The sequence below is a fragment of the Salvelinus alpinus genome, chromosome 27 (genome assembly GCF_045679555.1).
Source record: "Salvelinus alpinus chromosome 27, SLU_Salpinus.1, whole genome shotgun sequence".
NCBI classification, from domain to species: Eukaryota; Metazoa; Chordata; class Actinopteri; order Salmoniformes; family Salmonidae; genus Salvelinus; species Salvelinus alpinus.
The window spans coordinates 26,836,194-26,860,727 of NC_092112.1; the positions used below are offsets into that span (position 1 = coordinate 26,836,194).

Here is a 24,534-nt window from a genome sequence, read left to right on the forward strand (position 1 = left end):
AAAACAAATGGAAGGGGGGGTTGTCAATGTAAATAGTCCGGTGTCCATTTGATTAATTGTTCAGCAGATATAGGCTACTGTGGTGATGGATACTGGGGCAAACTGAGGACTGTAGTCATTATGGTCAGGTAAGCTTTAGCTATTGCTACGAGTGCAAATCCAGATCTAGCTTAAACACCAGATTTAACTGGTTCTGATCATCAATCACAACATACCCACTCGGCACAGATGTCAACTCAACATGTTTCCCACATTGGTTCAACGTAATTGAATTGAAATGACATGGAAACAACGTTGATTCAACTAGTGTGTGCCAAGTGGGTAATGATAATCAGAAACCATTTTTTTCCTAAAGTAGATTTGAATCAGTTACCAGTGAGTAACAGTTTCCACTTGGCAGTCTGTTCTGCTCTGTCCTCCTAATGTCTACACTACAGCCATCCAACTTATCACTTGCTTTGGGAATAGAAATAATATGTTACTATGATTTGGGGGGTCTTGTTTCTTTTCATTTGCACAAGAAGCCAGGTGGTGTATGTACAGGAGGATCTTGAACCAAATGGCTACATTCATTTTGTTACGCAAGAGAGAGGTTGACTTTGGGCCTTACCCAGTGACTGTCTGAGCCATTCATCACACATTACCTCTGGTTATTTCACTCTGTTCCCTCTGCGAGAGCAAGTGTATAACTGCGTACAGACCTTTCCCGAGGAAATTACTGCTATGGCGAATATGTACAGCATTGCTAAAAGAATCTTGCGCAAGTGATTCAATCGCAAGCATATTAGGTATCTGAAAAATAATGTAGGACTCGCCATTCTTAGAATACTCCTGGCTTGATTTTCGATATTTGGATCTTGTCATGGTAAACCAGGACCCAACTGGCCAAATATAGACTCACCAGCATTGCCAACGCACCGACCAGGCTGCATTGTTAGTGGATGCTGATGTGGAAGAAACTACACAGAACATTATTTAGCGAGATGTGGAAATAATTTGTGTGCCAGTACAATTAGCTATTACATTTCTCTGCCTGCTACATAGTTTCTTTATTATGACCTTTCAGAGAATTAAAAGCTGTCAAAAACTGTCATTTTAGCCTCACCAGTTTTATGATAGTTCCAGTCCTGTCCATCTAAATCCAAGTGTCTTGTTTCATAGGCAGTGGCTTGAACTGGCTTATAATACTTAAATTAACTTGGACACCTTTCATGTTACAGAAACCACTGTACTGTAGTTACCTGCCCCTGCACTTTACCATAATCTGTTCTGAGACCCTGTTTTTCTGCTCAGTGCTTCCTTCTCTGTGTCTCTCCCTGCCCCAGGCTCCAGTTGTTTGGTACAAGGAAGCTCATGAACCATATGCCTAATGTGCTGCTCACAGACTTCAAAAGCAAAAATGTCTGGGACACAGCTTTTCGCAATCAGTGGTTTATGTGCCTTGAAATACAGGCACGTACAAATATGAATTGACTCTCTCTGTGTGTGTGTGTGTGTGTGTGTGTGTGTGTGTGTGTGTGTGTGTGTGTGTGTGTGTGTGTGTGTGTGTGTGTGTGTGTGTGTGTGTGTGTGTGTGTGTGTGTGTGTGTGTGTGTGTGTGTGTGTGTGTGTGTGTGTGTGTGTGTGTGTGTGTGTGTTTGTGTGTGTGTGATGAAAAGATTAAAAAGTATGAGTTTAAGGACCAATTCAGCCGTTTGAAAATGGTCAAAAGAAACTAAAACATCTTCTTAGCAAAGAGACATTTCTCAAGCTAGAATTTAGCTAGGAGTAGTCTGAGTGGGGAGAGGAATACTGAAAACAAGCTGTTATTGGCAGAGAGGTTTGGTCTCTAATTATTATTGGTGTCTAATTTAATTTACCAACTGGTGATGTCACCAAGCAGGCCTAAACATCCCACCAAAACAGGCTGAAATTTCAGGTAGTCTTTTGAAACAGCTCCTACACTAAAAGGGTATTATCATCATATTCACAATTTCACAGTATTATTCCAACCTCCTAGTGTGGAAATATATATATAAATATATAAAACACAGAAAAATCACATTTTTTAGAGGACTGGGCCTTTAAATTGAATGAAGTGCTGTTTTATGGCTGATACTATGGTAAGAACCCAAGAATGCTTTTAGCTTTCAGTGTTTGTTAATCTGGTTAAAAGTTTCAACAAATATTTAACTTTTCTTATTATGTCAGTTCATTAAACAATTTACCAATATTAACACATAGTTCAGATACATTTCTTTTTACCTTGTGTTTTGAGTCCTTTTCCATGGGAGGAAACCCTGGGGTCAAATGCTCCCATGCTCTGGCACCCCACATTTCAGCACAGACATCCTGCTATGGCTTCAGTTATGGTGGACACTTCCAAGGCACTTCCCTAATAGATTGGGCATGGTGCTGTGTGCTTGTCTAACTGACAGTAAAAGTACATTAGCACAAACATACTTTGACTCAGCGCAAGTCCACATGTTCATTAGACATGCTTAGAGGAGCTTTCCCGTGTTTAATATAACCACAGTTCGACGGCCTCTGTCCATAAGTGGCAAAATTCTAAGAAAATGGATTGGGTATGAATCTAATTGTAACCGCAAAGAAAGCTGAGACACCTTTTGAAATCTGCTACTCTTTTTTTTTAAAGATCTGCTACTCTTGCCATTTAAAATGTGAAGTATCCGATTGTTTTCCTTTATTTCTGCTTATATAAACAGTTGGGAGCGGGTAGACAGCTCAGGAAACATGACTGAGCATAATATCCGCACTCACTATGGAGCTGCACGGTAAAGAACATCTGTGGATGCAATTCACATGTAGCACACATCCTGACTTTAGTTTCCACTGAATCATATGAGATCTCACACATTTTTTTCCCACACACATGTGGAATGGCTGGGTTTACCCTTACTCTCCATGCTCTATTTGAGTCTGATCTGCTTGAAGGGATGAAATATGATGTTCTGTTTCACCAATAATCCTGGCCGCTGCCAGCTAGCAACAGGTGGGATATTTCCATGCAGTGATTTTGCCAGAACTGCTTGCCAAAGTTGGTTAGCTGCAGCGGCGATTTTAGCATGTAAATCTTGGTGGGGCAAAGCCCAAAATTTTTTGGGGGATGCATGCCAGCATAGCCACTACACAACACAACACTAAACAATACATTAATTGTACTAAACCAATGACAAATGGTGCCCATAAACTGTTAGGGCCCACATAAAGCTGTCCCAACAGCAGAGTCCAAACAGCAGTCCCAACATCTTACCACTGCTACACCTGGCTATCAGCGGAGCCTTGTCTGGCAGCAAAACAGTTCAGTCAACCTCATTTACTGCCTTTTAAATAAATATAGCTGATATGGCTGACTTGCTTAAACAATGTGGGTTCTACTGACAATTGAGATGTACAAACTATGGCATAAGGGGACGACAAGCGGATAAGAGCCAATCCGTAATTTCGATTAAGACATTAATGAGCGAGCTCGGACGGACGTTGTCACGGCATTCAATCGTCAGACCAAAATGCAGCGGGGTACGTGTTCATCTTTATTCGCTTAACTGACTGAACACTGAATACAAAATAACAAAAAGAATAGCCGAAACAGTTCTGCAAGGTGCAACCAACACTAAACAGAAAATAACCACCCACGACTAACAGTGGGAAAACAGGATACCTAAGTATGGTTCTCAATCAGAGACAACGAAAGACAGCTGTCCCTGATTTAAGAACCATACCTGGCCAAAACATAGAAATACAAAACCTAGACATACAAACATAGAATGCCCACCCACATCACACCCTGAACAAACAAAAAATAGAAACATACAAAGCAATCTACGGTCAGGGCGTGACAGACGTAGTCAATATAACTATTTGTTCAGCACTTTTGAAATGTACAGCGGCAGAATTCAGAACATGGGCCATTCTTACAGTATTCTCCCTGTGCATCAAGTCAGAACTGTAGGATTATTAAAGGGGACATATAAGCAGACAATGAAAGCGCTTACAATATTCAATGATTACATTTCTCTAAAACAGGTTATAGGCTACATGTGCACCACCAAGTCAGAACAGTAGGTGAAATGAAGAGGGGAAAATAGATCAAATTATTAAGGTGAGGCACATGGGCTACTAACAGCTTACTACACAAAATACACTTAGTATTACCTTCTTAGCTACAGTATACATATCTCCCTGGCATATTACATAATTTATGCAGCAGCATACAAGACATTCTTGGAGTCACCTTGTTGTGCTGTGCTCACTTGAACAGGAAGGTGGCCCTTCGTGGGCAAATTTTATCATCAATCTTTGTCATCAAAGTCTGGTATTCTCTGGATTTATGGTGCTTTCAAACAAGATCGAATCATGATGACGCCAGTGATCTGCAGGTCGGAGCTCTAGAATGAGGCTCGAGTTCCCGACTTAGTTGGATGACCGTTCAAAATGTATTTTCCCAGTCGGTAAGGGTGAAGTGACTATGCATAGATAATAAACAGCGAGTAGCAGCAGTGTACAAAACAAATGGAGGGGGGGGGTTGTCAATGTAAATAGTCCGGTGGCCCTTTGATTAATTGTTCAGCAGATATAGGCTACTTCCGAGTTCCCAGTTGTCTTGAACTCAGTTGTTTTGAGCGCGGCAGAAATTATGCTGGATTGACAGCACAACCAATGTTGAATGTTTATCATTTTAAGCTTGGAAAAGAGACCCTTAGAGCCAGACTTGGGACCACACAGCCACTCCACTGAATATCAGACTAGTGATTGCTTTGCAATGCTTGCAGTTAGCCACTAATTCCTTCCTAACCACTCATTGTTGAATTTGCAATTTCCAACTTGTTCTGTAATGTTTATGTCCGATGGCCGATGAGCACCGATACGTTTTAGCTATAATTTCTCTTAATTATTTATCTTCATATGACAAGGATTAAAAATGATATGCCAGTAGATTGTTGACTTGATTCATGATGATGACTGCTAGCTATTTTGAAAGTATGATGTTGACATGATCAGTCCAATCAAAGCTACTGTAGATAAAACGTGATTTGACGTCATTTTGTCTGTGGCCAATGACCTTGAGCCTTCTTGGATTGGCACTTCTAATGTAACTCTATAGCAGCACCCAAGGGGCTTGAATTTTCGAGCTCTACCCTTAGATTTGGCGGTGACGTAGTGTCCCCATGAGTGACAGAACACTGAGCCAATCACAGCGCAAATACATTACCAACCCCTACGCTCCGTATTTTGGAGCTGCCTTATTCAAGAAAGCAAAAAAGAGACCATGTTTGTATGCAGCCTTATTTAATTAACATGGCAAGTCAGTTACAAACAAATTCTTATTTCTAATGACAGGCTACCAGGGAACAGTGGGTTATCTGCCTTGTTCAGGGGAAGAATGACAGATTTTTAGGGATTTGATCCAGCAACCTTTCGGCCACCCTTATGATTTATTATAGATTTTTTACATTGTTTGCAAACTGATATGTGACATGTATTAATGCCGAAATAACATGCAAAACAGGCAACCCAGAATTAAACAAATGTTTTTATAAAAAAATTATAGCTAAAAATGTGCGGCTCTAAACAGGCGGGGATCTGCCCTGAATGACGGGTCACCACTGGTTAGCTGACCCAGTAATGGTGACCACAAAGTAAATAGGGTCAAGTCTGTCTTATGAATCCACAGGTTTGCCCTAACAAAAACTGAAGAGCATATAAAAAATAAACAGCAATTAGGTCCAAGTTAGTGACGCTAATGGTTATAGACTCCTATAGCTATAGACTCCATAGGACAGTTCAGTTACTAATAAACTTTGCAGAGAGAGGTGAATGATATATCTACCATGTACAGTAGATAGTTGAATTCACTTTTGATGTGTTGTGCTACTCATTTATCTGTAGTTTTGCAAGCTGTCTTTCCTTTAGAGGACAGGGAATGGCTAATCTGTCAAAGACGCCTAATACAACTATTTTCCACCCCACTGACATGATAAAAGCAATAAAGCTTATTCTGTGATGAGAAGTCGACACCAAGCACCAGCTGTTTCTGTTAACTCTGTGGTGACGTCATGATGAAAAGTTAATCTAGCATTTTTAGTTAAGGTTAGCAGATTTACCATGCATTGGTAGCACCGCCCTGGCCTTGTGGTCTGAGTGGTTGTACAGACAGCGGAAATGTAACTCAGACATTGAGGTTTCCAGTAGTCTTTGGGAGAAATTAAAGCTGTACTCATTTGAATCCTCGTTGTCTAAAAATAAGCATGCACAAACACAGTAAAACTCTAACCTAACCACTGCATCAAGTACAGTTACAGGACTTTATTTGACATTTATCAAGTATTCATGTGGTTAGCATCTGCACTAGAGACAGAAGTTGTAGTATCGCATTTTGTTTTCCGTCACCTTCTGAATGCTTTAAAATGTACTAGGACTACCATTTTAAATTGGACAATTCTGTGATATAGTTTTGCTAATGGACTTTGAACTATTTCTACTATTTAGTATTCCACAGTATCAGGGGTCATGTCTTTGCTTCACTCACACAGAGAATCAACATTTAAAACATATTTCAGAAAACTTTATCTTAATTAGGTGAACTGCTGTATTGTTAGTTTTCACACTCGGCACAGTTCTTCATTTTTATGATATCTTCTGTTATGTAAATACATTATGTAATACAGATTTTTCGTAGAAATGGTGTGTGTTTTAACCATTTTTGTGTTGACAGTTGTACTTACAGTAAAGTCTTGTTTAAAAGTCCTGATAAAAACTCATCGTTAAATTAAAAATCTAGATTAATTAGCATTGGATCAAAGTATCGCTTTTTTCCGTTCTGCTTCAGCCACATGTGGTCTACAGATTGGGTCCAAACATGTGGTTTTATTTAGCTTTGTGGAAAGGTTAAATAGGAAACTTGGATAAGAGAAAAGCGCTGAGTCTTTTCATATTATGACATTTTCAAAGTCTCCGAGGCATTTTCAGTATATAATACTGAATAACTCTTGTCATTCTCTCAATATCCCCAAGCTGACTAACATATATGATTCATTGTTTAGGTTTTGTTTCCTATAAAAGAGGAAAGTGTGAGCTACTGTAGTCTCAAAACATGAGAAATGTATCTTTTAACCATAACATTGATCTGTTTGATACCTATTAAACAGTAGGTCCTTCACTGAGGAGGCTGGACTAGACACATACCCTGTATCAAGACGGACAAAGGCAAAATTAAGTGCATATGATAACAGACTTGTAAAGAAAACAATCTTAAGAAAGAAAAAATCTTTATTGGGTTAAAATAGCTTTTCACAGATATGATTAATGAGGTTTTTTGCTATCATGCACTTACACACTGTACAACAGTGGATTTCCATGGAATGGCGTTATTTGACCACGTTATCAAACAAATGTACACCCAAGTTTGTCTTGTACTCTGTATGGAGGCCCTTTGCTTTAGCCTTGCAAGATCATTGAAACCAGTGGTCAAACAAAAGCACTGTCTGAATGTATGTACTGTAGTGATTTCTGCCTGGTGTTGTAAAATAAATTAGTAACATGCATATCCGAAAACACTTGCCACTTTTTTAATCCTATTAAACCCTAGTCAAGATCTCAGTGCAAACACCATCGTAGCTGAAAAACCCATGAAACTCTCTGTTTGAGTACCGAAATACTATAATGCAAAGTTTGAGAAAGAAAATGGAAAGAAAACATGAACATTTCCAATTGAAAATCCATTTACAAGTGTATGGTAGGTGTGGAGCTACATTGGCATATACCTTTTAATATATTTGACTAAATATTAGTCCGGCTCTATAAGCAGTCTTCTACAAACTCACATTTGTGACACAGTTAGCTTGATTTACAGTACTAAATATCTATCTCTCAAGCAGCAAAGATTACATTGAGTTTGGGGAAAAAAATCATTCACTCAAAAGGCAAAACAAAAAAATCATTCTATTGCCCTCCTCTACCATCCAACAGGAAACAACATTAAAAAACAAACACACACTTTAAAATGAGAAAAATATAAAGCCTTTCTTTCAAAGATGCTTCCGAGACACACCTGTTGCAATACAAAACTGTTGCTCTGTATTTCTCTTCCAGCAGCTTGAGTCCACCATCTGACAACAACCTATTCCCGCCCAAAAAACAAAAAAACAAACATATATCATAAATCAACTGACACCACATAAATTCAAAGTTTATCAGGAAATGACAGTCCACAATAATAAAATCAACCTCTTATTTGTTGAACAAATTGTACTGCTGTAATTTGGATTATTATCAATAAATATGCAGTTGGGTGTATGGACATGACCTTGGATAGTAGTCAATCTTTTTCTAGTGGTGGATGTCCTGCATACTAATAAATAAATCTTTATTCATGAATTTGAGCATCCTTCTCACAACCCAGTTTAACAAGACATACTTGGAAGTCATACAGAGGATGAGTGTGACGGAGACTTAAAAGCCAAGTGCTTTTCAAACTACTTCCAAGGCATGGAAAAAGACACATTGCTATTATATTGAAGAGTAATCTTTCTAAATGTAATGTCATTGTGTGTGGCCATATGGTGGAAGCAGGTTGAAGTTTATTGTCATAAATCTTGCACTGGAGGCAGAACTGAGCAATTTCTGCTAGATGGGCCGGCAGCTGCAAAGTCAAAATTGGTTATATCATAAAAATTCATTTTTAAAAAGTGCTTTTTGGTCTTAATTTAAGGTTAGGGTTAGACATTAAGGTTAGCAGGTAAGGTAAGGTAGGAAGTTCAAAATTAAATTGTATGACTTTGTGGCTGTGCCAGCTAGTGACCACTCAGCAGAGCTGCCTCCAGGGCAAGATTCATGACAATAAATGCCATCCTGCGTAATGAAACCTACAGGTAAAAACATGATAACTAAACCAAACACATCACCAAGGCATATTCTTCTAAAGTGAAATGAGGGACTGTTGGGCACAGTTATCGGAACACGGTCACATGTTCTTCACCAACTAGTTGTTTTCTATTTAAAGCTTGTTAGCTCCACTAGTTTGAAAGTCATCAATAAATGTATAGTACCTCCAACAGTGTAAGTATTTTAATGTCTCTTTATTGACTAGATTCTCTAGTGAGAACAGTGAATGGGCTATGCCCCACCCGCTTCAGCACTTTGAGAATTATGCTCTCTGTTCTCTGGCACCAATGGGGGGGGGGGGGGGCTAGACATCTAGATCATCTGGCCTCGGCCGATTACTCATGCGACTGCTGGCCCGACTGCAGGGCCTGGGGTCCATCAAGGCCAACGGCTGCAGCTCGTGCCCTGGGGTCAGTTTCTTACTCTCCTGGGTGTCGTCAGGAAAGTCAAAGGCCTGTGCATGGGAGTTGGAGATGGTGCTGCCATTCTGGCCCAGGCGGTTCTGCTCCGTGCTATAGTTGGCCCAGTTTTGCTCATTGGCTTGCTTATTGTAGTTGCGAACGGAGTTGGTTCTCTCCCCAGTGGCCAGCTTGTACCCCGGGGGTGACATGGGTGACAGGGGGGCAGTGGGAGAGGAACAGCCATTATAGTAGGCATACTTAGTGGTGGAGAGATCCTTGGGAGTGGGGCTTAATGTCCCGGTGCCAGGGTAGTGGACGGGCGGTTGTTTCCCCTTCACGCGGTCCTTGATCCTCTTGAACATCACGTAGAAGAGCTCAATGACGTTCAGAAGCAGGGAGACCAGAGAGACGACCAGCATGAAAATGATGAAGACGGTTTTCTCAGTAGGTCGGGAGAGGAAACAGTCGACTCTGTGTGGGCAGGGGGACCTCTCACAGGTGTAGACAGCAGCCAAGCTGAAGCCGTAAATGTACCACTGTATGACCAGGAAGCCAACCTCAAAAATGGACTTGAAAAAAATGCTGAATATGTAGGTTCTCAAAAGGGCTCCCTTCATCTTAACCTTCCCATGCTCTTCCAGCCCATGCTTGAGCTTTTTTAACTCAATCTTCTTTAGAGGTATGTCCACGTCGCCTCCGTCGTTCTGGATGGTTTTCAGCCCTTCCTCTTTGCGGTTAATCTTCTGCTCTATTCGCAACAGGTAGAACACATGGGCAAGGTAGAGAAGAGTCGGCGTCGAGACAAAGATAATCTGTAGCACCCAGAACCGTACATGTGATATAGGAAAAGATTTGTCATAACACACGTTCTCACAACCAGGTTGTTGGGTGTTGCACTTGAAGGCGGACTGCTCGTCCCCCCAGGCAGACTCCACAGCCGTCCCAAGCACCAGGATCCTGAAGATGAAGAGGACAGAGAGCCACACCTTCCCTCCAGCCGTGGAGTAAGCCTGTACCTTGTCCAGGAGCCTCCCCAAAGCACTCCAGTCACCCATGATGAAGGGGCTTTAGCTGCAATTAGACAGAAAATAATTGAATGCAATAAATGAATAAACATTCCTATATACAGTAAACATGCTTATATATCACTTTCTCAAGTAACATTTTTGATTCTAATCCAACACATCTCAACATTCTATTTAAAAGTGGAATGACCACAAGTCTTGTGATGGCTCTTTCCTGGCTCTGGAGTGAAATCCACTTTCTGTATGGACTAGACCAATGTCTTATTGACCACAAGATGTCAATCCCTTATGTTATGCTTAATGAATCTTCAATCCGGAAAGTGAATTTGATAGCTATTGTCTTCCAATTGGAAGTGATGAGAGGAAAGTCACATTGTGTGGTCCTACAAGTGTTGATGGTACTTCTTAGAAAACTGAGTAAGTGAATAGTGTAATGGTAGATGATAGAGCCCAGGTTTTTGAAACACAAGCACAAACATTTGTTTCCCCTTCATCGGCAGGCTATAAAAACATGACCTGTTTCTCATCAAACCATTGTTTGTTAATTTGGTCCGCATGCCTTATTTCTACATTGTTTCATGTTTATTAGGGTTGTTAAAAATATGTCAAGTAGGGTGTGTGTGAGCATTTCTCAATGTTAACTTGTGTTGTACAGTGTAATTGAAGAATTGTTATGCAAACACCCCCAAGTATCAAATAAATGTCACACACAGTTTCAGACAAAGTTACTGTTCTTCACAAAATACATTAATTTACTAGTCAGCTGAGAAAATAACTATAAGATCTTCAGAATGCAAGATCTATTTGCATTCTGATTATCCTGGATATATCATTTTTATTCTCATTAAGTATAATCCTCAGTAAATATTGTTCCTAAAAGCTGGAGATGGAATTGAACCAACTTCCACATCCAGGTACAAACTTTACTTTACTAAGGCCTAATAGCTCTCTGCTCTCAGAGCATGCCTCAGATTGGGGAACAATGGCTCTCCTGCTGGGGCCAATAGCAAGAGTGTCTGGAGCGCACTCAGACAGTCCGTCTGCGCTCTGAGACTACAGCACAGGGCCCCGTTCATTGTGCGCTTATTAGTGACCTGCCTACTGTAGCTCCGCTACAGAGACCCAACTCTCACAGATACTAAACTCACACTGCGTGTCATATGAGATTCAAGTTTGTAAACACGAATACCATTTGAATAAAGATTCTGAACGATGCCAGTACACAAATAAAGTTCCGAGAATGACTGCACAATGAACAAACATGGATAAGTAGAAGCCATCTGTTAGGAGGGTGTAACAAAAGCATGTGTCTTCAATTAGCTAATAATGTACTGTATATACTGTAGACATGCTGTACTAGAGTTTGCAACTTCACATCACAAACAACCTTTCACATGCAGGTTTCACATGCATGAGCCCTAATGCCTAACCCTAACCTTGAGGAACATCAAAATGGTCATTCAATATTTAATTGTCATTCAATTTAGATGTTTAGCATGCAGGAAAACTTCTAAACTCCCACCAAACTTCTAAATGATTATCACCTGTGGCCCCACTTCTCAAAGCACTACAGTAAAGTGAAAAATAACACATCAATCTAAGGACTGCTTCTTACTCAACAAGGATGGTACCATGATAAAAGACTTTTCAAATAAATAATTTGTAATTCAAGAAAAATTGTTTAATCAATTTCACTGGGTAATGTATAGGTCTATTTAATATAACAGAACCATTTCGTGACTTGAAGAAGAAGAAAAGTTTAAGATATCTGATCTTGTAATGATGTTATTACAGCAATTAAATTAAACGTTGAGCGAATATCACAATGTATAAGATTGTAATAAGTACATCAGTTCAACCTCAATATTTCCTTAGTGGAAGAGTATTTTAAACTGCTCTTCCCAGATGCAAGGAAGAACTTCACAAATCTGAGTAGCCAAATTCGCCAATATTTCATTTAAAAAAATTATAAATAAGCATGTCAATATGCTTGGTTAGGATTAAGTTTAGAAAACAAATCTATCTCCAGTCTACAGCTTATAAGCAGTTCAGTTGCAATTCTCTATAAACTTGACATCACATGCTGCTTTTAGAGTAATTGGACCCAGGTTACTCGTGTATCTCATAAACAATGGCCACACCAAATTATAAAAGGAAAACATCAAAAGTAACAGATGAATCAATGTCTCAATCTTTCCTGGAGGATAATTTCAACTTTTCCTTGTTAAACACAGAAAGAAAGAAAAAATTTAAAAGTATATATTATGGACCATACTATAGCGGATAGATAGCCTATATTAATGCAATGCGTCTGTATTGGCACAGTGCATCTAGATTCTGAGCAATTTAGTTTCTCGGCAAATATATATATATTCCTGTGTAATATATATATATACAAATACTTCTTCAGATCAATATTGGCACTGGAATTGAACGCAACGCTTACCTGGAAAGTTACTCAGCAGTAAGAAGAGCGCCCTTAGGGACTTTCCCTGTCACTTCTTAAACAGTCACCACTTTCTTGAAATCCAAGTTTGGGACCAGGGAGAAACTTAGACTGACTTGTCAAACTTTGCTTGCCTTATAACAGTCCACATACAGGCTGGGGGGAGAGAAAAAAAACGATGGAGAGAAAAGTTTGGAGTCACCTGACCCCTACGTCAAGCCTTAGACCTCCTTACGCTCGGTTTCTGTATCTTTTTTTTTTTACTTAAATGTAGTTGTGTCATAGATTTTTTTTCTTTAAATAACAAGATTAACCGTTTCAGATCACTATGAATTAAAAGCTACACCGAGACCAAGTCTACAGCATATGATAGGCTAGAGCGTTCCGTTGATAGGTCCTGTGCGCCAATCCGTAAACCAGTAGCCTAGTTGAGGACTATGTTTTAATTGTTTTAGATAATATCTATTGTATGTAGATCAAAGCCCAAAGATAGTTGCTTAACATGTTTGACTGTCACCTTTTCTTGTTAGTTGTAATGACAGACCAAAAGCGTCAAACATTAATCATGATGAGAATAACTCATCAAGACGCCTAACGATTTTATGTTGCACTGATAATATGAAACTTTGACATGAAAGGTAACTTGTGTTGCATGTGTTTATAAGCATAGAGCTAGACATTTAGATAAGACTATAGCCTATTCTGCGGAACAAAGTCTGACCACTGGTGCTGGTAAAATGTGATTTCAATCACCAAGTTTATGCTGCCATCTAGTGTAAGCCCTGTGAATGCGCGTCCGAGTTATTTTTCAAAGTTTCTTTTTCCAGTACTTTTATTTTTAACAAAGATATGTATATCCTACAAAACATTTGTCATCACAGTGTCAGCATAGAAACAAGCTGTAATATTTACAACATTCAGTAACAAGGTAGTCTATTTGACAAACAAAACTCAATACACTCTGGAATGATTTGTTTCCCTAATTTACTGGAAGTGTAGTCAACTAATTGGATACGATTACATCAATTCACATGTCAGAATATCATCACATGAAATCTATTGCAAACCTAAGGAGTGTTTTTCTTTTCCTCCATTAGTTCAGCTTCTCTTTGGATGTTGTGAAGGGGTGAGCAATCTTCATGTCCATCCAGGTTACCTTTCCATTCTGATGTAGGACAGTAAAGCGTGATTGGGTTCTCAACTGAGGTGATATGCAGTGGGTATTGTTTCTTGTTTCCACATTTTATTCTGGTGCAAATCAAATAAAACACCTCGATCACATTCAAAAGCAGGGACACACAGCCCACCACCAGCATGAAGATGATAAAGATGGTCTTCTCTGTGGGACGGGACATGAAGCACTCAGCACCCAGTCTGGAACAGGGCTGTTGTTGACAGAGGAACATGGGTTTCATGACAAACCCATATAAGTAGTACTGTCCCACAATAAAAGCGAGCTCCAACACTATCTTAAAGAACAACTGGGTCATGTAGCTACGTAGCAGAATACCCTTGATTTTGATTTTCCCCCGGTCATCTGTGTATTTGGGCCTCTTCAACATGTCATTGTCAACCTGGCTCTGCAGTGCCTCCCTCATTTTATCCTCCCGTTGGATGACATGCATGGCATGGCCCAGATATAGAAGAGTTGGGGTGGAGACAAAGATGATCTGCATGACCCAGAAACGGATGTGTGAGATGGGGAAGGCCCAGTCATAGCACACATTCTCACACCCAGGTTCTTTGTTGTTGCAGTAGAAATCAGACTGTTCATCTCCCCACACGCTATCTGCTGCTGCACCCAGAACCAGGATCCTGAAGATAAACAGGACACTCATCCATATCTTTCCGATGGCCGTTGAGTGGGACTGCACCTTGTCCAGTAACTTGGAAAGATATGACCAGTCCCCCATTGTCACTGATTATTATCTCTGTGGAAAACAGGTCAAATTTCATTCATGAATACCATTTTAGAGAAAAATTGACAACATACTGAGATAATTAATAGTAGTGAGCTGTGAAAAGACTGTAAAAGTAAATTGGCTTCACAGCACTATTTCAAAATTAAATGCTATTTATTTCTACATATCCGTGAGATATTATCTTCAGTTTGTACAAAAATAAATAGATTTACTCACTTGTTATATTGCTCAGATCAGAAATGTTTATCATCAATAAGCCAGAGGCAAGGAATAGCGTTCGTGAACATGGGATTAGGATATTGAAATACTCAAAGACTAGCCCATTCTTATAAACCTGATGGGTTTGGTCAGCCTGACTCACAGTTATACTACGTGCTTGTAGTAACACTTATACACCAATCAGACTTCCATGCAACAATTTCATAATTTCACTTAATCTCTCTCTTCCTCTAAAGTGGGTTGACCTTTTGACATCCCACCCCCTCCTCATGTTAATGTCAGCACAAAAGATGTGCTTGAACTCCCAATCTAAACATGTGAACTATCACAAACACATTTTGTAGAGTCATTCAACCCTCTCTGACGTATTTTCTACAGAAAGTTTGTTTCTTACTGGATTTTTGTGTCAGTACTTTAAATTATTGTACACAGCTGAGATTCTCCATGAGCAAACTCATCTGTTAAAGTAAGGCATCTTTGGAAAGTCTCAAAGGAGATATCAACACAAACATAGAGATGAATAGTAGCCTACCCCTCCAGGTAGGGACCAAATGCCATGGATCGTGTTTGATATCATCCCTGAATCCACCATGACCTTTTGGATTTACCGTCATTTGATTGCTTCACAAGGATGAGGCGTTGGGTGGTGACTGACCAATGATGACATATTTGGGGGGGGGGCAGTCATGAGTTTCTGCCTTCCTTGGTTTAAACATCTTTAAAGAGGAATGAACGACGTGCAAGTTGTCAGAGAGTATGGGGCTGGATGGGGTTGACCTGATGATTCAAACTGATGTCAAACTATAAGAGGGGAGAGTTCAATTCATTAAGAGAGAATTCCCCACAGTAGAGAAGAACTGGTGTGGGGAGATTGTGCTCACCTCTGAGGTAAGAAAGCTGCTTTATATACTCAACATTTCAGCAAACTACCATGTAATTTAGTTTACGCTGCAGCAAAACGTGTTACATAGAACATTGGCTGACTACTGATCTATCTTCATAGAGTATACAGATGTATGATCTTAATTTGACCTGTGTTTTCACAGCAAAACAATCCTGCAGCAAAGGGATTTTAACGTTTAGTCCATAATGTTGCTTGATCAGTGGTTAGGCTATTAGCTGTCCAAAAGTAGGCTACAAGAAAAGCTCTGTTAATATAACCTTGTGTTAGCGTGGTTAGTTACTGCACCTTGTGTCAGTGGATTTATGTCAATCACAAAGCTTATCTGCATATCTCAGCAACAACAGAGCGATCAAACTAAGATTCATATGTAGTAGATACAGTACTAACAACACTAATCATGTTTTATCTCCTATTATCCAATCTTTCTTCGAACATTTAGCCACACCTGAAAAATGGGGGACTGGTCCTTTCTTGCTTCCTTGTTGGACAAAGTACAATCCCACTCTACAGTTGTCGGGAAGGTTTGGCTGACAGTCCTGTTTGTGTTCAGACTGTTGGTTCTGGTTGCAGGGATAGAAAAAGTATGGGGGGATGAGCAATCACGTCTGGTCTGTAACACACTGTCACCAGGTTGTAAGAATCTGTGCTACGACCGGGCTTTCCCCATCTCCCACATCCGCTTCTGGGTCCTTCAGATCATCTTCATCTCCGTCCCAACTCTGGTTTACCTGGCACACGTCATGCACGTCATCCACAAGGAGAATAAACTGAGAAGACAACAATCAAAAGGAAAGAATGGAATTGTGAAAGTGCCCAAATACACTGACGACAAGGGCAAAGTTCACATAAAGGGGACCTTGCTTGTCAGTTACATGTCAAATGTGTTATTTAAGATTCTATTTGAGGTTGGATTCATAGTGGGCCAGTATTACCTGTATGGCTTTGTATTGCCCAATAAGATTAAATGCAGTGGATACCCATGTAAGGGAGACCATGTAGAGTGCTTCATATCGCGGCCCACTGAGAAGACTATCTTTATCATCTTCATGCTGGTGATGGCCTGTGTGTCTCTGCTGCTCAATGTGGTGGAGATGTTCCACCTGATTGGATCAAAGGTTAGGCAGGGGCGTAACAGACAACCTCCTGCAGCTGAGAGGTATGCACTCCATGATAAACACAAGCAATTTGATAAAGAGTCATTCTGCTGAATATTCAGTTGAATCACTGTCTATCTTAATTAGTTTTCTCGTGTACAGTATGACGAGAGCCATTGACCTCACAATTATAACAAGAAATCCCGAATACAATACGTTGTTGTTTTTACCGCTGCTCTCTTACTCTGTTGTGTAAAATTGATTGAATGTACTGCCTATATGTTTAATATGCAGTAAAAACTGGGATGTTCTAACAAATTCTAAGACATTGCTGAGTTGTGACTAAAGTATCTCTGATGTCTGACGAGTACTAGAGGAGACTAGATGCATAGGCTACTACTGACAACCAAATTGGTTCTTTTTGTGCGTTTTTTGTTTGGGATATGAATCATCAAATAGTGCTGTGCATTTGATAAGGACGTGCCTTTTCAAAAAATACAACAAATCAAATCAAAGTTGATTTGTTGCATACACAGATTAGCTTGTCTGGATCCATGTAGTCATATATCAAGCATCAAATTTGAGTTCACTGAGTTTTATAATGTTACATAATTTCTCTTCACATATGCAGCTGTAGACTGACACATTTTTGTAGCAAAAATGTAGCAAAAATGTAGCAAAAGCAAACTTTCACTGATTGGTACATAGATGATTAACTTTTGAAAATGTCACCTCATCGAAATCTAACTGATGAAGTACTTATAATTGCATCTCCTACAATTCAACCATAATTGACTCAATATTATTGTACATTCCTGCAGATACAGTGTGTAGACTACAGCCACTGGGCACAGACATCAATTCAACGTAATTGAATTGAAATGACGTGGAGATTCAACCAGTGTGTGCCCAGTGGACAGCCTCATTATACACATATTTGTTATGGTCAATTACCATGACAAGTTTGTTTGACCTCTTGACCCATGAAGACTATGCTGTGTATACGTTTTATGTTTTGGTCTGAGTCAATTAAATCACTGATATAATATACAGTACACATCAAGTCCTGTTTTGCTGCACAATTAACTTTTTTATATATGATGTACATAAAGAGAAAAAACATCTCACCAGTCCCCTGTTTATATTATTTCTCATCTTTCCTCATCTTATAACATAAAATACACTCAAGTCAACCCTCACATTTTTTTTATTTTTACAAAAACATAAATAAATTACAAAATCAAATTGACATATTCACATGATGAAGATACAAATATTTTCTGAAACAATTTTTTGTGTCACTTTAGGACAGTGTGGGTTCAATAACCAAAACAATGTATGATGAATCACATTATATCAAGGTTCACACCTCATTAGAGAAAGACCCTGTGGTGACTAGCTCACTGAGGAGTGACAACAAGACTGCTGAAAACTAGGTTGCTCCTAGTGCACATCATGAACAAATAAAAGACAATGAAGCAAAGCTCAAAGCATCAGTCCTGCTACACCTACTGTATTGTATTAACCCTTACTTGTATCAACTGTTCCTAGGCCATCAGTGAAAATAAGAATTTGTTCTTAACTGACTTGCCTAGTTAAATAAAGGTAAAATTAAAATTAATAAACTTACGGAATCAAGCCAAGCCTAACAATAATCTTAAAGGTCCAATGCAGCTGTTTTTATCTCGTTATCAAATCATTTCAATGAAGTACCTTACTGTGATTGTTTTCAATGTAAATGGTCAAAAAGAAACAAAAATAACTTCTTAGCAAAGAGCAATTTCTCAAACAATAATTTTGCTTGGACTGTCTGGGCATGGTCTGAGTAGGGAGGGAAAAACTGAAAATTAGCTGTTATTGTCAGCGACGTTTGGAACTCTCTTTCTTATTGGTCTATTTAACTAATTACCGCATGGTGATGTCACTGTGGAAGGTCAAAACTCCATCCAAACTCCAATTTCAGGCAGCCATTTCAAACAGCTCTTACAATGAAAGGGCATTATCATCATTCTCACAAGTTCACTGCATTAGTCAAACCTCATAATGTGAAAATACATACAATATAAAACACAGGTAAATCCCATTTTTGACTTTACTGGGCCTTTAAGACCCTGCATTATTGTAGGGCTGACAGTTTCAGTGGCATTCTTCCTCTGTATATCAACAGAAATGTCAATAGTGTTTACAATAGTTGATTGGTGATCAGTGACTTCAGGCTGTGCTGTGACCAGTTGCATGAAGACTCATCTTCTCGTTCTGCATCATACTGCCTCCATCCAGACAGCTGTGGATTGCGATGGCTGGAACTGCTTTGGCTCGTCTTCTTGAGCCAGAACCACACTTGGAGCAGATCAGATAGAATATCTCCACCACATTCAGCAGCAGAGATGCGCACGCCACCACCAGCATGAAGATGATGAAGATGGTCTTCTCTGTTGGTCGTGACATGAAGCATTCTACAGTGAACGGACAGGGAGCTCTGCTGCATTCAATCTTGGGGTCCAGCACAAACCCATACAAGTAATATTGACCCACTATAAATGCTATCTCCAGCAAAATCCTGAAGAAGATATTGACCATGTAACTGGCCAGCAAGTCACCTTTGATTTTGACATGACCCTTCTCATCAGAATACTTAGGCATTTTCCCCATCTCATTGCCTGCCTGACCTAGCCGTTGCCTCAGTTTGTTCTCCTTGTGGATGACGTGCATGACATGTCCCAGATACACCAACGTTGGGGTGGAGATGAAGATGATCTGAAGGACCCAGAAGCGGATGTGGGAGATGGGGAAGGCGTGGTCGTAGCACACGTTCTTACAGCCGGGCTGTTTGGTATTGCATATCATATTAGACTGCTCATCGCTCCACACCTTCTCTGCCCCGGCACCCAGGACCATGATCCTAAAGATAAACAGGACGGTCATCCAAACTTTACCCACGACCGTGGAGTGTGACTGCACCTTGTCCAGCAGTGATGACAGGAATCCCCACTCTCCCATGTTTGCAGATTGTTCTGGTTGGAAAGAAATATGAACATAGGAATGATAAATGTGATGCTGATGTTTGGGAAAACAAATGTACATGTTGAGTTACAATATTTGCAACATTCTGATAAATGATGAAAAATCTATGATAAAATGAAATGACTAAATATCAAATGACTAAAGCAGAATCACACACAGTAAGTAGCTCAACAGAGAACAGTCTGTGTTGTGGAGATAAGAACACAAGCTGTGTATGTGATAGTAAGGTTATTTCCTAGAGCCAAGTGAGCTATAAAACATATCGCATAACAGGAGAGATATCCCATGCTGTCTGTTATCAACCAGATTGTTTTTATTTTGTCAAAATCTAATGTGTCATCTAACATTGGAATTCAGTATTTCGGGAGCAAAATACACTGAGTGTACAAAACATTAGGAACACCTTCCTAATATTGAGTTGCACCCCCTTTTGCCCTTAGAACAGCCTCAGTTCATTGGGGCATGGACTCTACAAGGTGTCGAAAGCATTCCACAGGAATGCTGGCCCATGTCGACATCAATGCTTCCCACAGTTGTGTCAAGTTGGCTGGATGTCCTTTGGGTGGTGGACCATTCTTGATACACACGGGAAACTTTTGAATGTGAAAAACCCTGCAGCGCTGCTGTTCTTGACACACTCAAACCGGTGCACCTGGCACCTACTACTATGCCCCATTCAAAGGCACTTACATCTTTTGTTTTTCCATTAACTCGCTGAACGGCACACATACACAATCCATGTCTCAATTGGTCAAGGCTTAAAAACCCTTCATTAACCTGTCTCCTCCCCTTCATCTACACTGATTGAAGTGCATTTAACAAGTGACGTCAATAAAGGATCATAGCTTTCACCTGGATTCACCTGGTCAGTTTATGTCATGGAAAGAGCAGTTGTTCCTAATGTTTTGTACACTCAGTATATATCACTTATTAATACCTACAGTATGTATTCTATTTCCATGTGATAACATTTTGTTACAAATTCTATTAATTTAGTTTTATGATATGCCCAAAAACATTGGGAAAGTGAGTAAATGTGATATTTTTTCCATGCTGTAAGCCTCACGGGGCTCTTATGTGGTCAGTATACCAGTATAGGTGGTCTGTGTGTTTAGTCTGCATCAATGATTTACTTGCTTCAAGTAAACGGCACGAGGATATCAAAGTAAAATGTCCCAAATACCACAAAATCAATATTTAAATAAAAACTATTACACTTGTTTCAGATAATAATTTGTAGGTTATGTTTCACTTAGGTTGTCCATCTTAGAATGGTTCAAGCTTATCAATAAATCATTTTGGTTTTGATGATATTAGATTTTCATTCTTATGTCTATTCATGTTAGATGAAAACAATGCAATTATTCATAATTATAGGCAACATAAAAAAAGAAGTAGAAAGATAAGTAAAACAAATGCTTTACCTTTAAAGAGACCGTTTCTGGACAGAACACAACAGCCACCAGCTGTAGAGACAAATGATCAAATTCTACGTAGTAGCCTACAATCGTCTACCTATTAAGTTGCACAATTTGCTTGTTGTGCAAGGTGGCACGTTGTGCATGACATCTTGAAATGAGAAGTCTGCTGTTTAGAATTTGGCTGTACCTGGGGTGATTGTGAAGGTTAATAATTGGCAACACAATGATAAAGTTATTTATTACAATTGAATCAGTAATAACCATGAAAGAGCATTGTAGTCTAAGCCATGTTCTGTGCTAAGGATTTCTAATTGAAAATGTGGGTGGTCCAGGTAGGTAGAAGGTAATATGAGGTCATGAAATCTGAAATCAATTTTTTTAAATATAATATACTCTCTCAGAATATGTGCCTGGGTTGGTACTGTAGTTAATCCAGTTCTGGCAAAACAAGGATATTTTTGTTATATTATACCTGTAAGCCCCTTTATTGTGAGGGGTTGGGAGACATACCACTCGTCTATGCCTCTTTATTGTGATGGGTTGGAGGACGGGCGCTCCTTATTTTCAAATGATGCTATAGACATATTTTCATACTCTCACTTCTAGAACATTTTGTCTGGATTGGTAGTTTGACAAAGTTCTGGTAAAAAAGGAGAGTTTATTTACAAGCCCCTTTATTTTAGCGTTTGGAGACCAGATGTCTTATGTTCAGTGATGTTAATTTGATAGACATATTTCCATAAATGGTGTCCTAAGATAATCAACTATTTCCTAATGTGTGTTATTTTGCTATGTTTCAGTCATTTTATTGATGGGTTTCCAGTCTCTCATTTTCATTCAGGCACCATTGATACAAATAAAACACTACTAACTTTGGCACTATGTTTTAATTATTCTTTTTTTAATACACTTGTATATCTTGACACATTTATTGTATCACATGATAGAAAATATCTCAACTGTAGGCATTCAAGTGTGAGTTTACAACTCAATTCAAGACCCCAGCTGGTAGTTGCCATAACTTAAGGACAATTTTTGAAACTTAATACACACTACTAGTGCACTGTGCCTAAAACAAATAAAAATAAGAAGACAAAAAAGGTAGTGTATTCATTCAGATTTTCAACAATACAAGAGATTAAGATACATTCAAGGCAAATTAACTTTCAAATGTTTTAGTGGTTGTCACCCAGCAAATGTTTCTCTTCCTTAGCTCTATCCAGACTACCCCCTAAACTCTGGCCACTCTCAAACTCCAGATTCATCTTGTTCTGTCTCAGGGCGTCCATTTCAGTATCTACGCGACCAGACCACCCAGGATGCGGGAGAGTGGCTGGGTTCGCTGTTGAGGTAGTGTGATACCTGCGGCCTTTGGAGCAACCACATCTTAATCTTGTACAAAGCAGATAGAACACTTCAATCACATTCAGAGCCAGAGACACACAGGCCACCACCAGCATGAAGATGATGAAGATGGTCTTCTCTGTAGGACGGGACATGTAGCATTCGACAGTGAAGGGGCAGGGAGATCTTGAGCAGGGGAACATGGGGACCATGACAAACCCATACAGGTAGTATTGACCCACGATGAACGTGATCTCTATAATGATCTTAAAGAACAGCTGGGTCATGTAACTGCCCAGCAAATTCCCCTTAATTTTTATCTTCCCTGCTTCGTTGCTGTATTTGGGCTTCTTCAATGTGCCATTGTCAACTTGGCTCTGCAGTATGGCTCTCAGTTTGTTCTCCTGGCTGATGACATGCATGGCATGGCCCAGATATAGAAGAGTTGGGGTGGAGACAAAGATGATCTGCATGACCCAGAAGCGGATGTGTGAGATGGGGAAGATATGGTCGTAGCACACATTCTCACAACCAGGTTGTTGCGTATTGCATATGAAACCAGACTGTTCATCGCCCCACACACTCTCCGCTCCGGCACCCAAGACCATGATTCTGAACAGGAACAGGACACTCATCCATATCTTTCCGATGACTGTTGAGTGAGACTGCACCTTGTCCAGTAGCTTGGAAAGAAAACCCCAGTCCCCCATGTTTGCTGATGTTCAATGGCTTTCTAGAGTAAAGAAGAAGACATGAAACAAGTTACTGTCTATGAATATGAGGGCAGAATGGGCACGAGGGGCTCAGTACACAAGGGCCATCTTATCAATGAGTCAAGTTTTCAATGTTTTTCACTCAGTTTTCAGCCTTAATCATTAATCTGACTATTGGGAAACGCACACAATAGCCTCAAGCCAAGTGCCTAAAACTGATATCCCTTCAATCGCTTTAATTTACCTTTAATAAGAAAATGATTGTTACAAAACATTGTCTTCTAATTCTGTGTGTATCCAAAAATTATTAAAACCAAAAATAAATCAAATGTAAGCAGTTTGTCAAATGTAGAGAAACCACTGATTGACAGTCTATTTGATAGTAAATGTATAGTATTAAATGTAAACGTAAACATTCTGAGATAAAATGTTGGTATAACTTTGGAATCAATTATATTTAAACATTTGATGATAATGCCTGTTATTCAGTAAACTCCAAAGACAATATTTACAGTGGAATCCTTATATCAAACATTATAACAAATTGAACTACTGTTCTGTTCATTTTTCATTAAATTTAAAAAGAAAATGTTGCCTCTTACCTTGTCCTGACCCTATGGAGACTGTGGCCAACTGATGTTAACATAAGTTGGACCTTGAGATTTTAGGGCTGGTGGTAAGGATTGTGTAACCCATCTGCATGTTCACAGTCACAGTCATCATAGGGAAATGGGATTTTAAAAGTTAACCCTTGGGAATGACTGGAAGGTTCCGCGTAATGATTGACAGATAGATTCCAACAACAGATTAAACAGGAACACATCTGTTTTTATATTGCATTGAATTAATAACACAGAGCTCAGAGTTGTTCATGAAATCGGCATCATGGAGACAGACATTCTGAGACTCATTTATAATAACAAAAGAGGAATCAAACCAAACACAATGATACCAGCCAGAATAGATTCCTTATAAAAGAGTAATTTATTAAATCAAGATTATTATATATATATTATATATGAATTACATTACATTACATCAACTCAAACAAGCAATGTCACAACCAATAATACAAATCCCAAAGAAATATACACATTTATATTATTTATCTGTGGCACAAGCTCAAAGACATCCTCTA

General features: G+C 39.3%; 5 protein-coding genes across 5 annotated transcripts; 1 reads left to right on the plus strand and 4 right to left on the minus strand.

Annotated features, from left to right (window-relative positions):
* Positions 1-7,251: 7,251 nt before the first annotated feature.
* LOC139556266 (gap junction alpha-1 protein) lies at positions 7,252-12,902 on the minus strand. Its single transcript, XM_071369999.1, has 2 exons — positions 12,756-12,902; positions 7,252-10,355 (listed from the first exon to the last, which is right to left on the minus strand). The coding sequence occupies exon 2, from the start codon at positions 10,337-10,339 to the stop codon at positions 9,188-9,190; it is 1,152 nt and encodes a 383-aa protein (XP_071226100.1). The 5' UTR covers positions 10,340-10,355; positions 12,756-12,902; the 3' UTR covers positions 7,252-9,187.
* Positions 12,903-13,587: 685 nt separating this feature from the next.
* On the minus strand, positions 13,588-14,967 carry LOC139555817 (gap junction Cx32.2 protein-like). Its single transcript, XM_071369213.1, has 2 exons — positions 14,894-14,967; positions 13,588-14,686 (listed from the first exon to the last, which is right to left on the minus strand). The coding sequence occupies exon 2, from the start codon at positions 14,666-14,668 to the stop codon at positions 13,823-13,825; it is 846 nt and encodes a 281-aa protein (XP_071225314.1). The 5' UTR covers positions 14,669-14,686; positions 14,894-14,967; the 3' UTR covers positions 13,588-13,822.
* A 696-nt stretch (positions 14,968-15,663) lies between these two features.
* Positions 15,664-17,779, plus strand: LOC139556268 (gap junction Cx32.2 protein-like). Its single transcript, XM_071370002.1, has 2 exons — positions 15,664-15,784; positions 16,240-17,779. Exon 2 carries the CDS (start codon positions 16,253-16,255, stop codon positions 17,006-17,008), a length of 756 nt encoding a protein of 251 aa, XP_071226103.1. The 5' UTR covers positions 15,664-15,784; positions 16,240-16,252; the 3' UTR covers positions 17,009-17,779.
* A 304-nt stretch (positions 17,780-18,083) lies between these two features.
* LOC139556267 (gap junction Cx32.2 protein-like) lies at positions 18,084-21,447 on the minus strand. Its single transcript, XM_071370000.1, has 2 exons — positions 21,343-21,447; positions 18,084-19,908 (listed from the first exon to the last, which is right to left on the minus strand). The coding sequence occupies exon 2, from the start codon at positions 19,892-19,894 to the stop codon at positions 19,106-19,108; it is 789 nt and encodes a 262-aa protein (XP_071226101.1). The 5' UTR covers positions 19,895-19,908; positions 21,343-21,447; the 3' UTR covers positions 18,084-19,105.
* Positions 21,448-22,219: 772 nt separating this feature from the next.
* Positions 22,220-24,112, minus strand: LOC139556269 (gap junction Cx32.2 protein-like). The gene is made up of 2 exons (XM_071370003.1): positions 23,999-24,112; positions 22,220-23,416 (listed from the first exon to the last, which is right to left on the minus strand). Exon 2 carries the CDS (start codon positions 23,391-23,393, stop codon positions 22,515-22,517), a length of 879 nt encoding a protein of 292 aa, XP_071226104.1. The 5' UTR covers positions 23,394-23,416; positions 23,999-24,112; the 3' UTR covers positions 22,220-22,514.
* Positions 24,113-24,534: the final 422 nt, after the last annotated feature.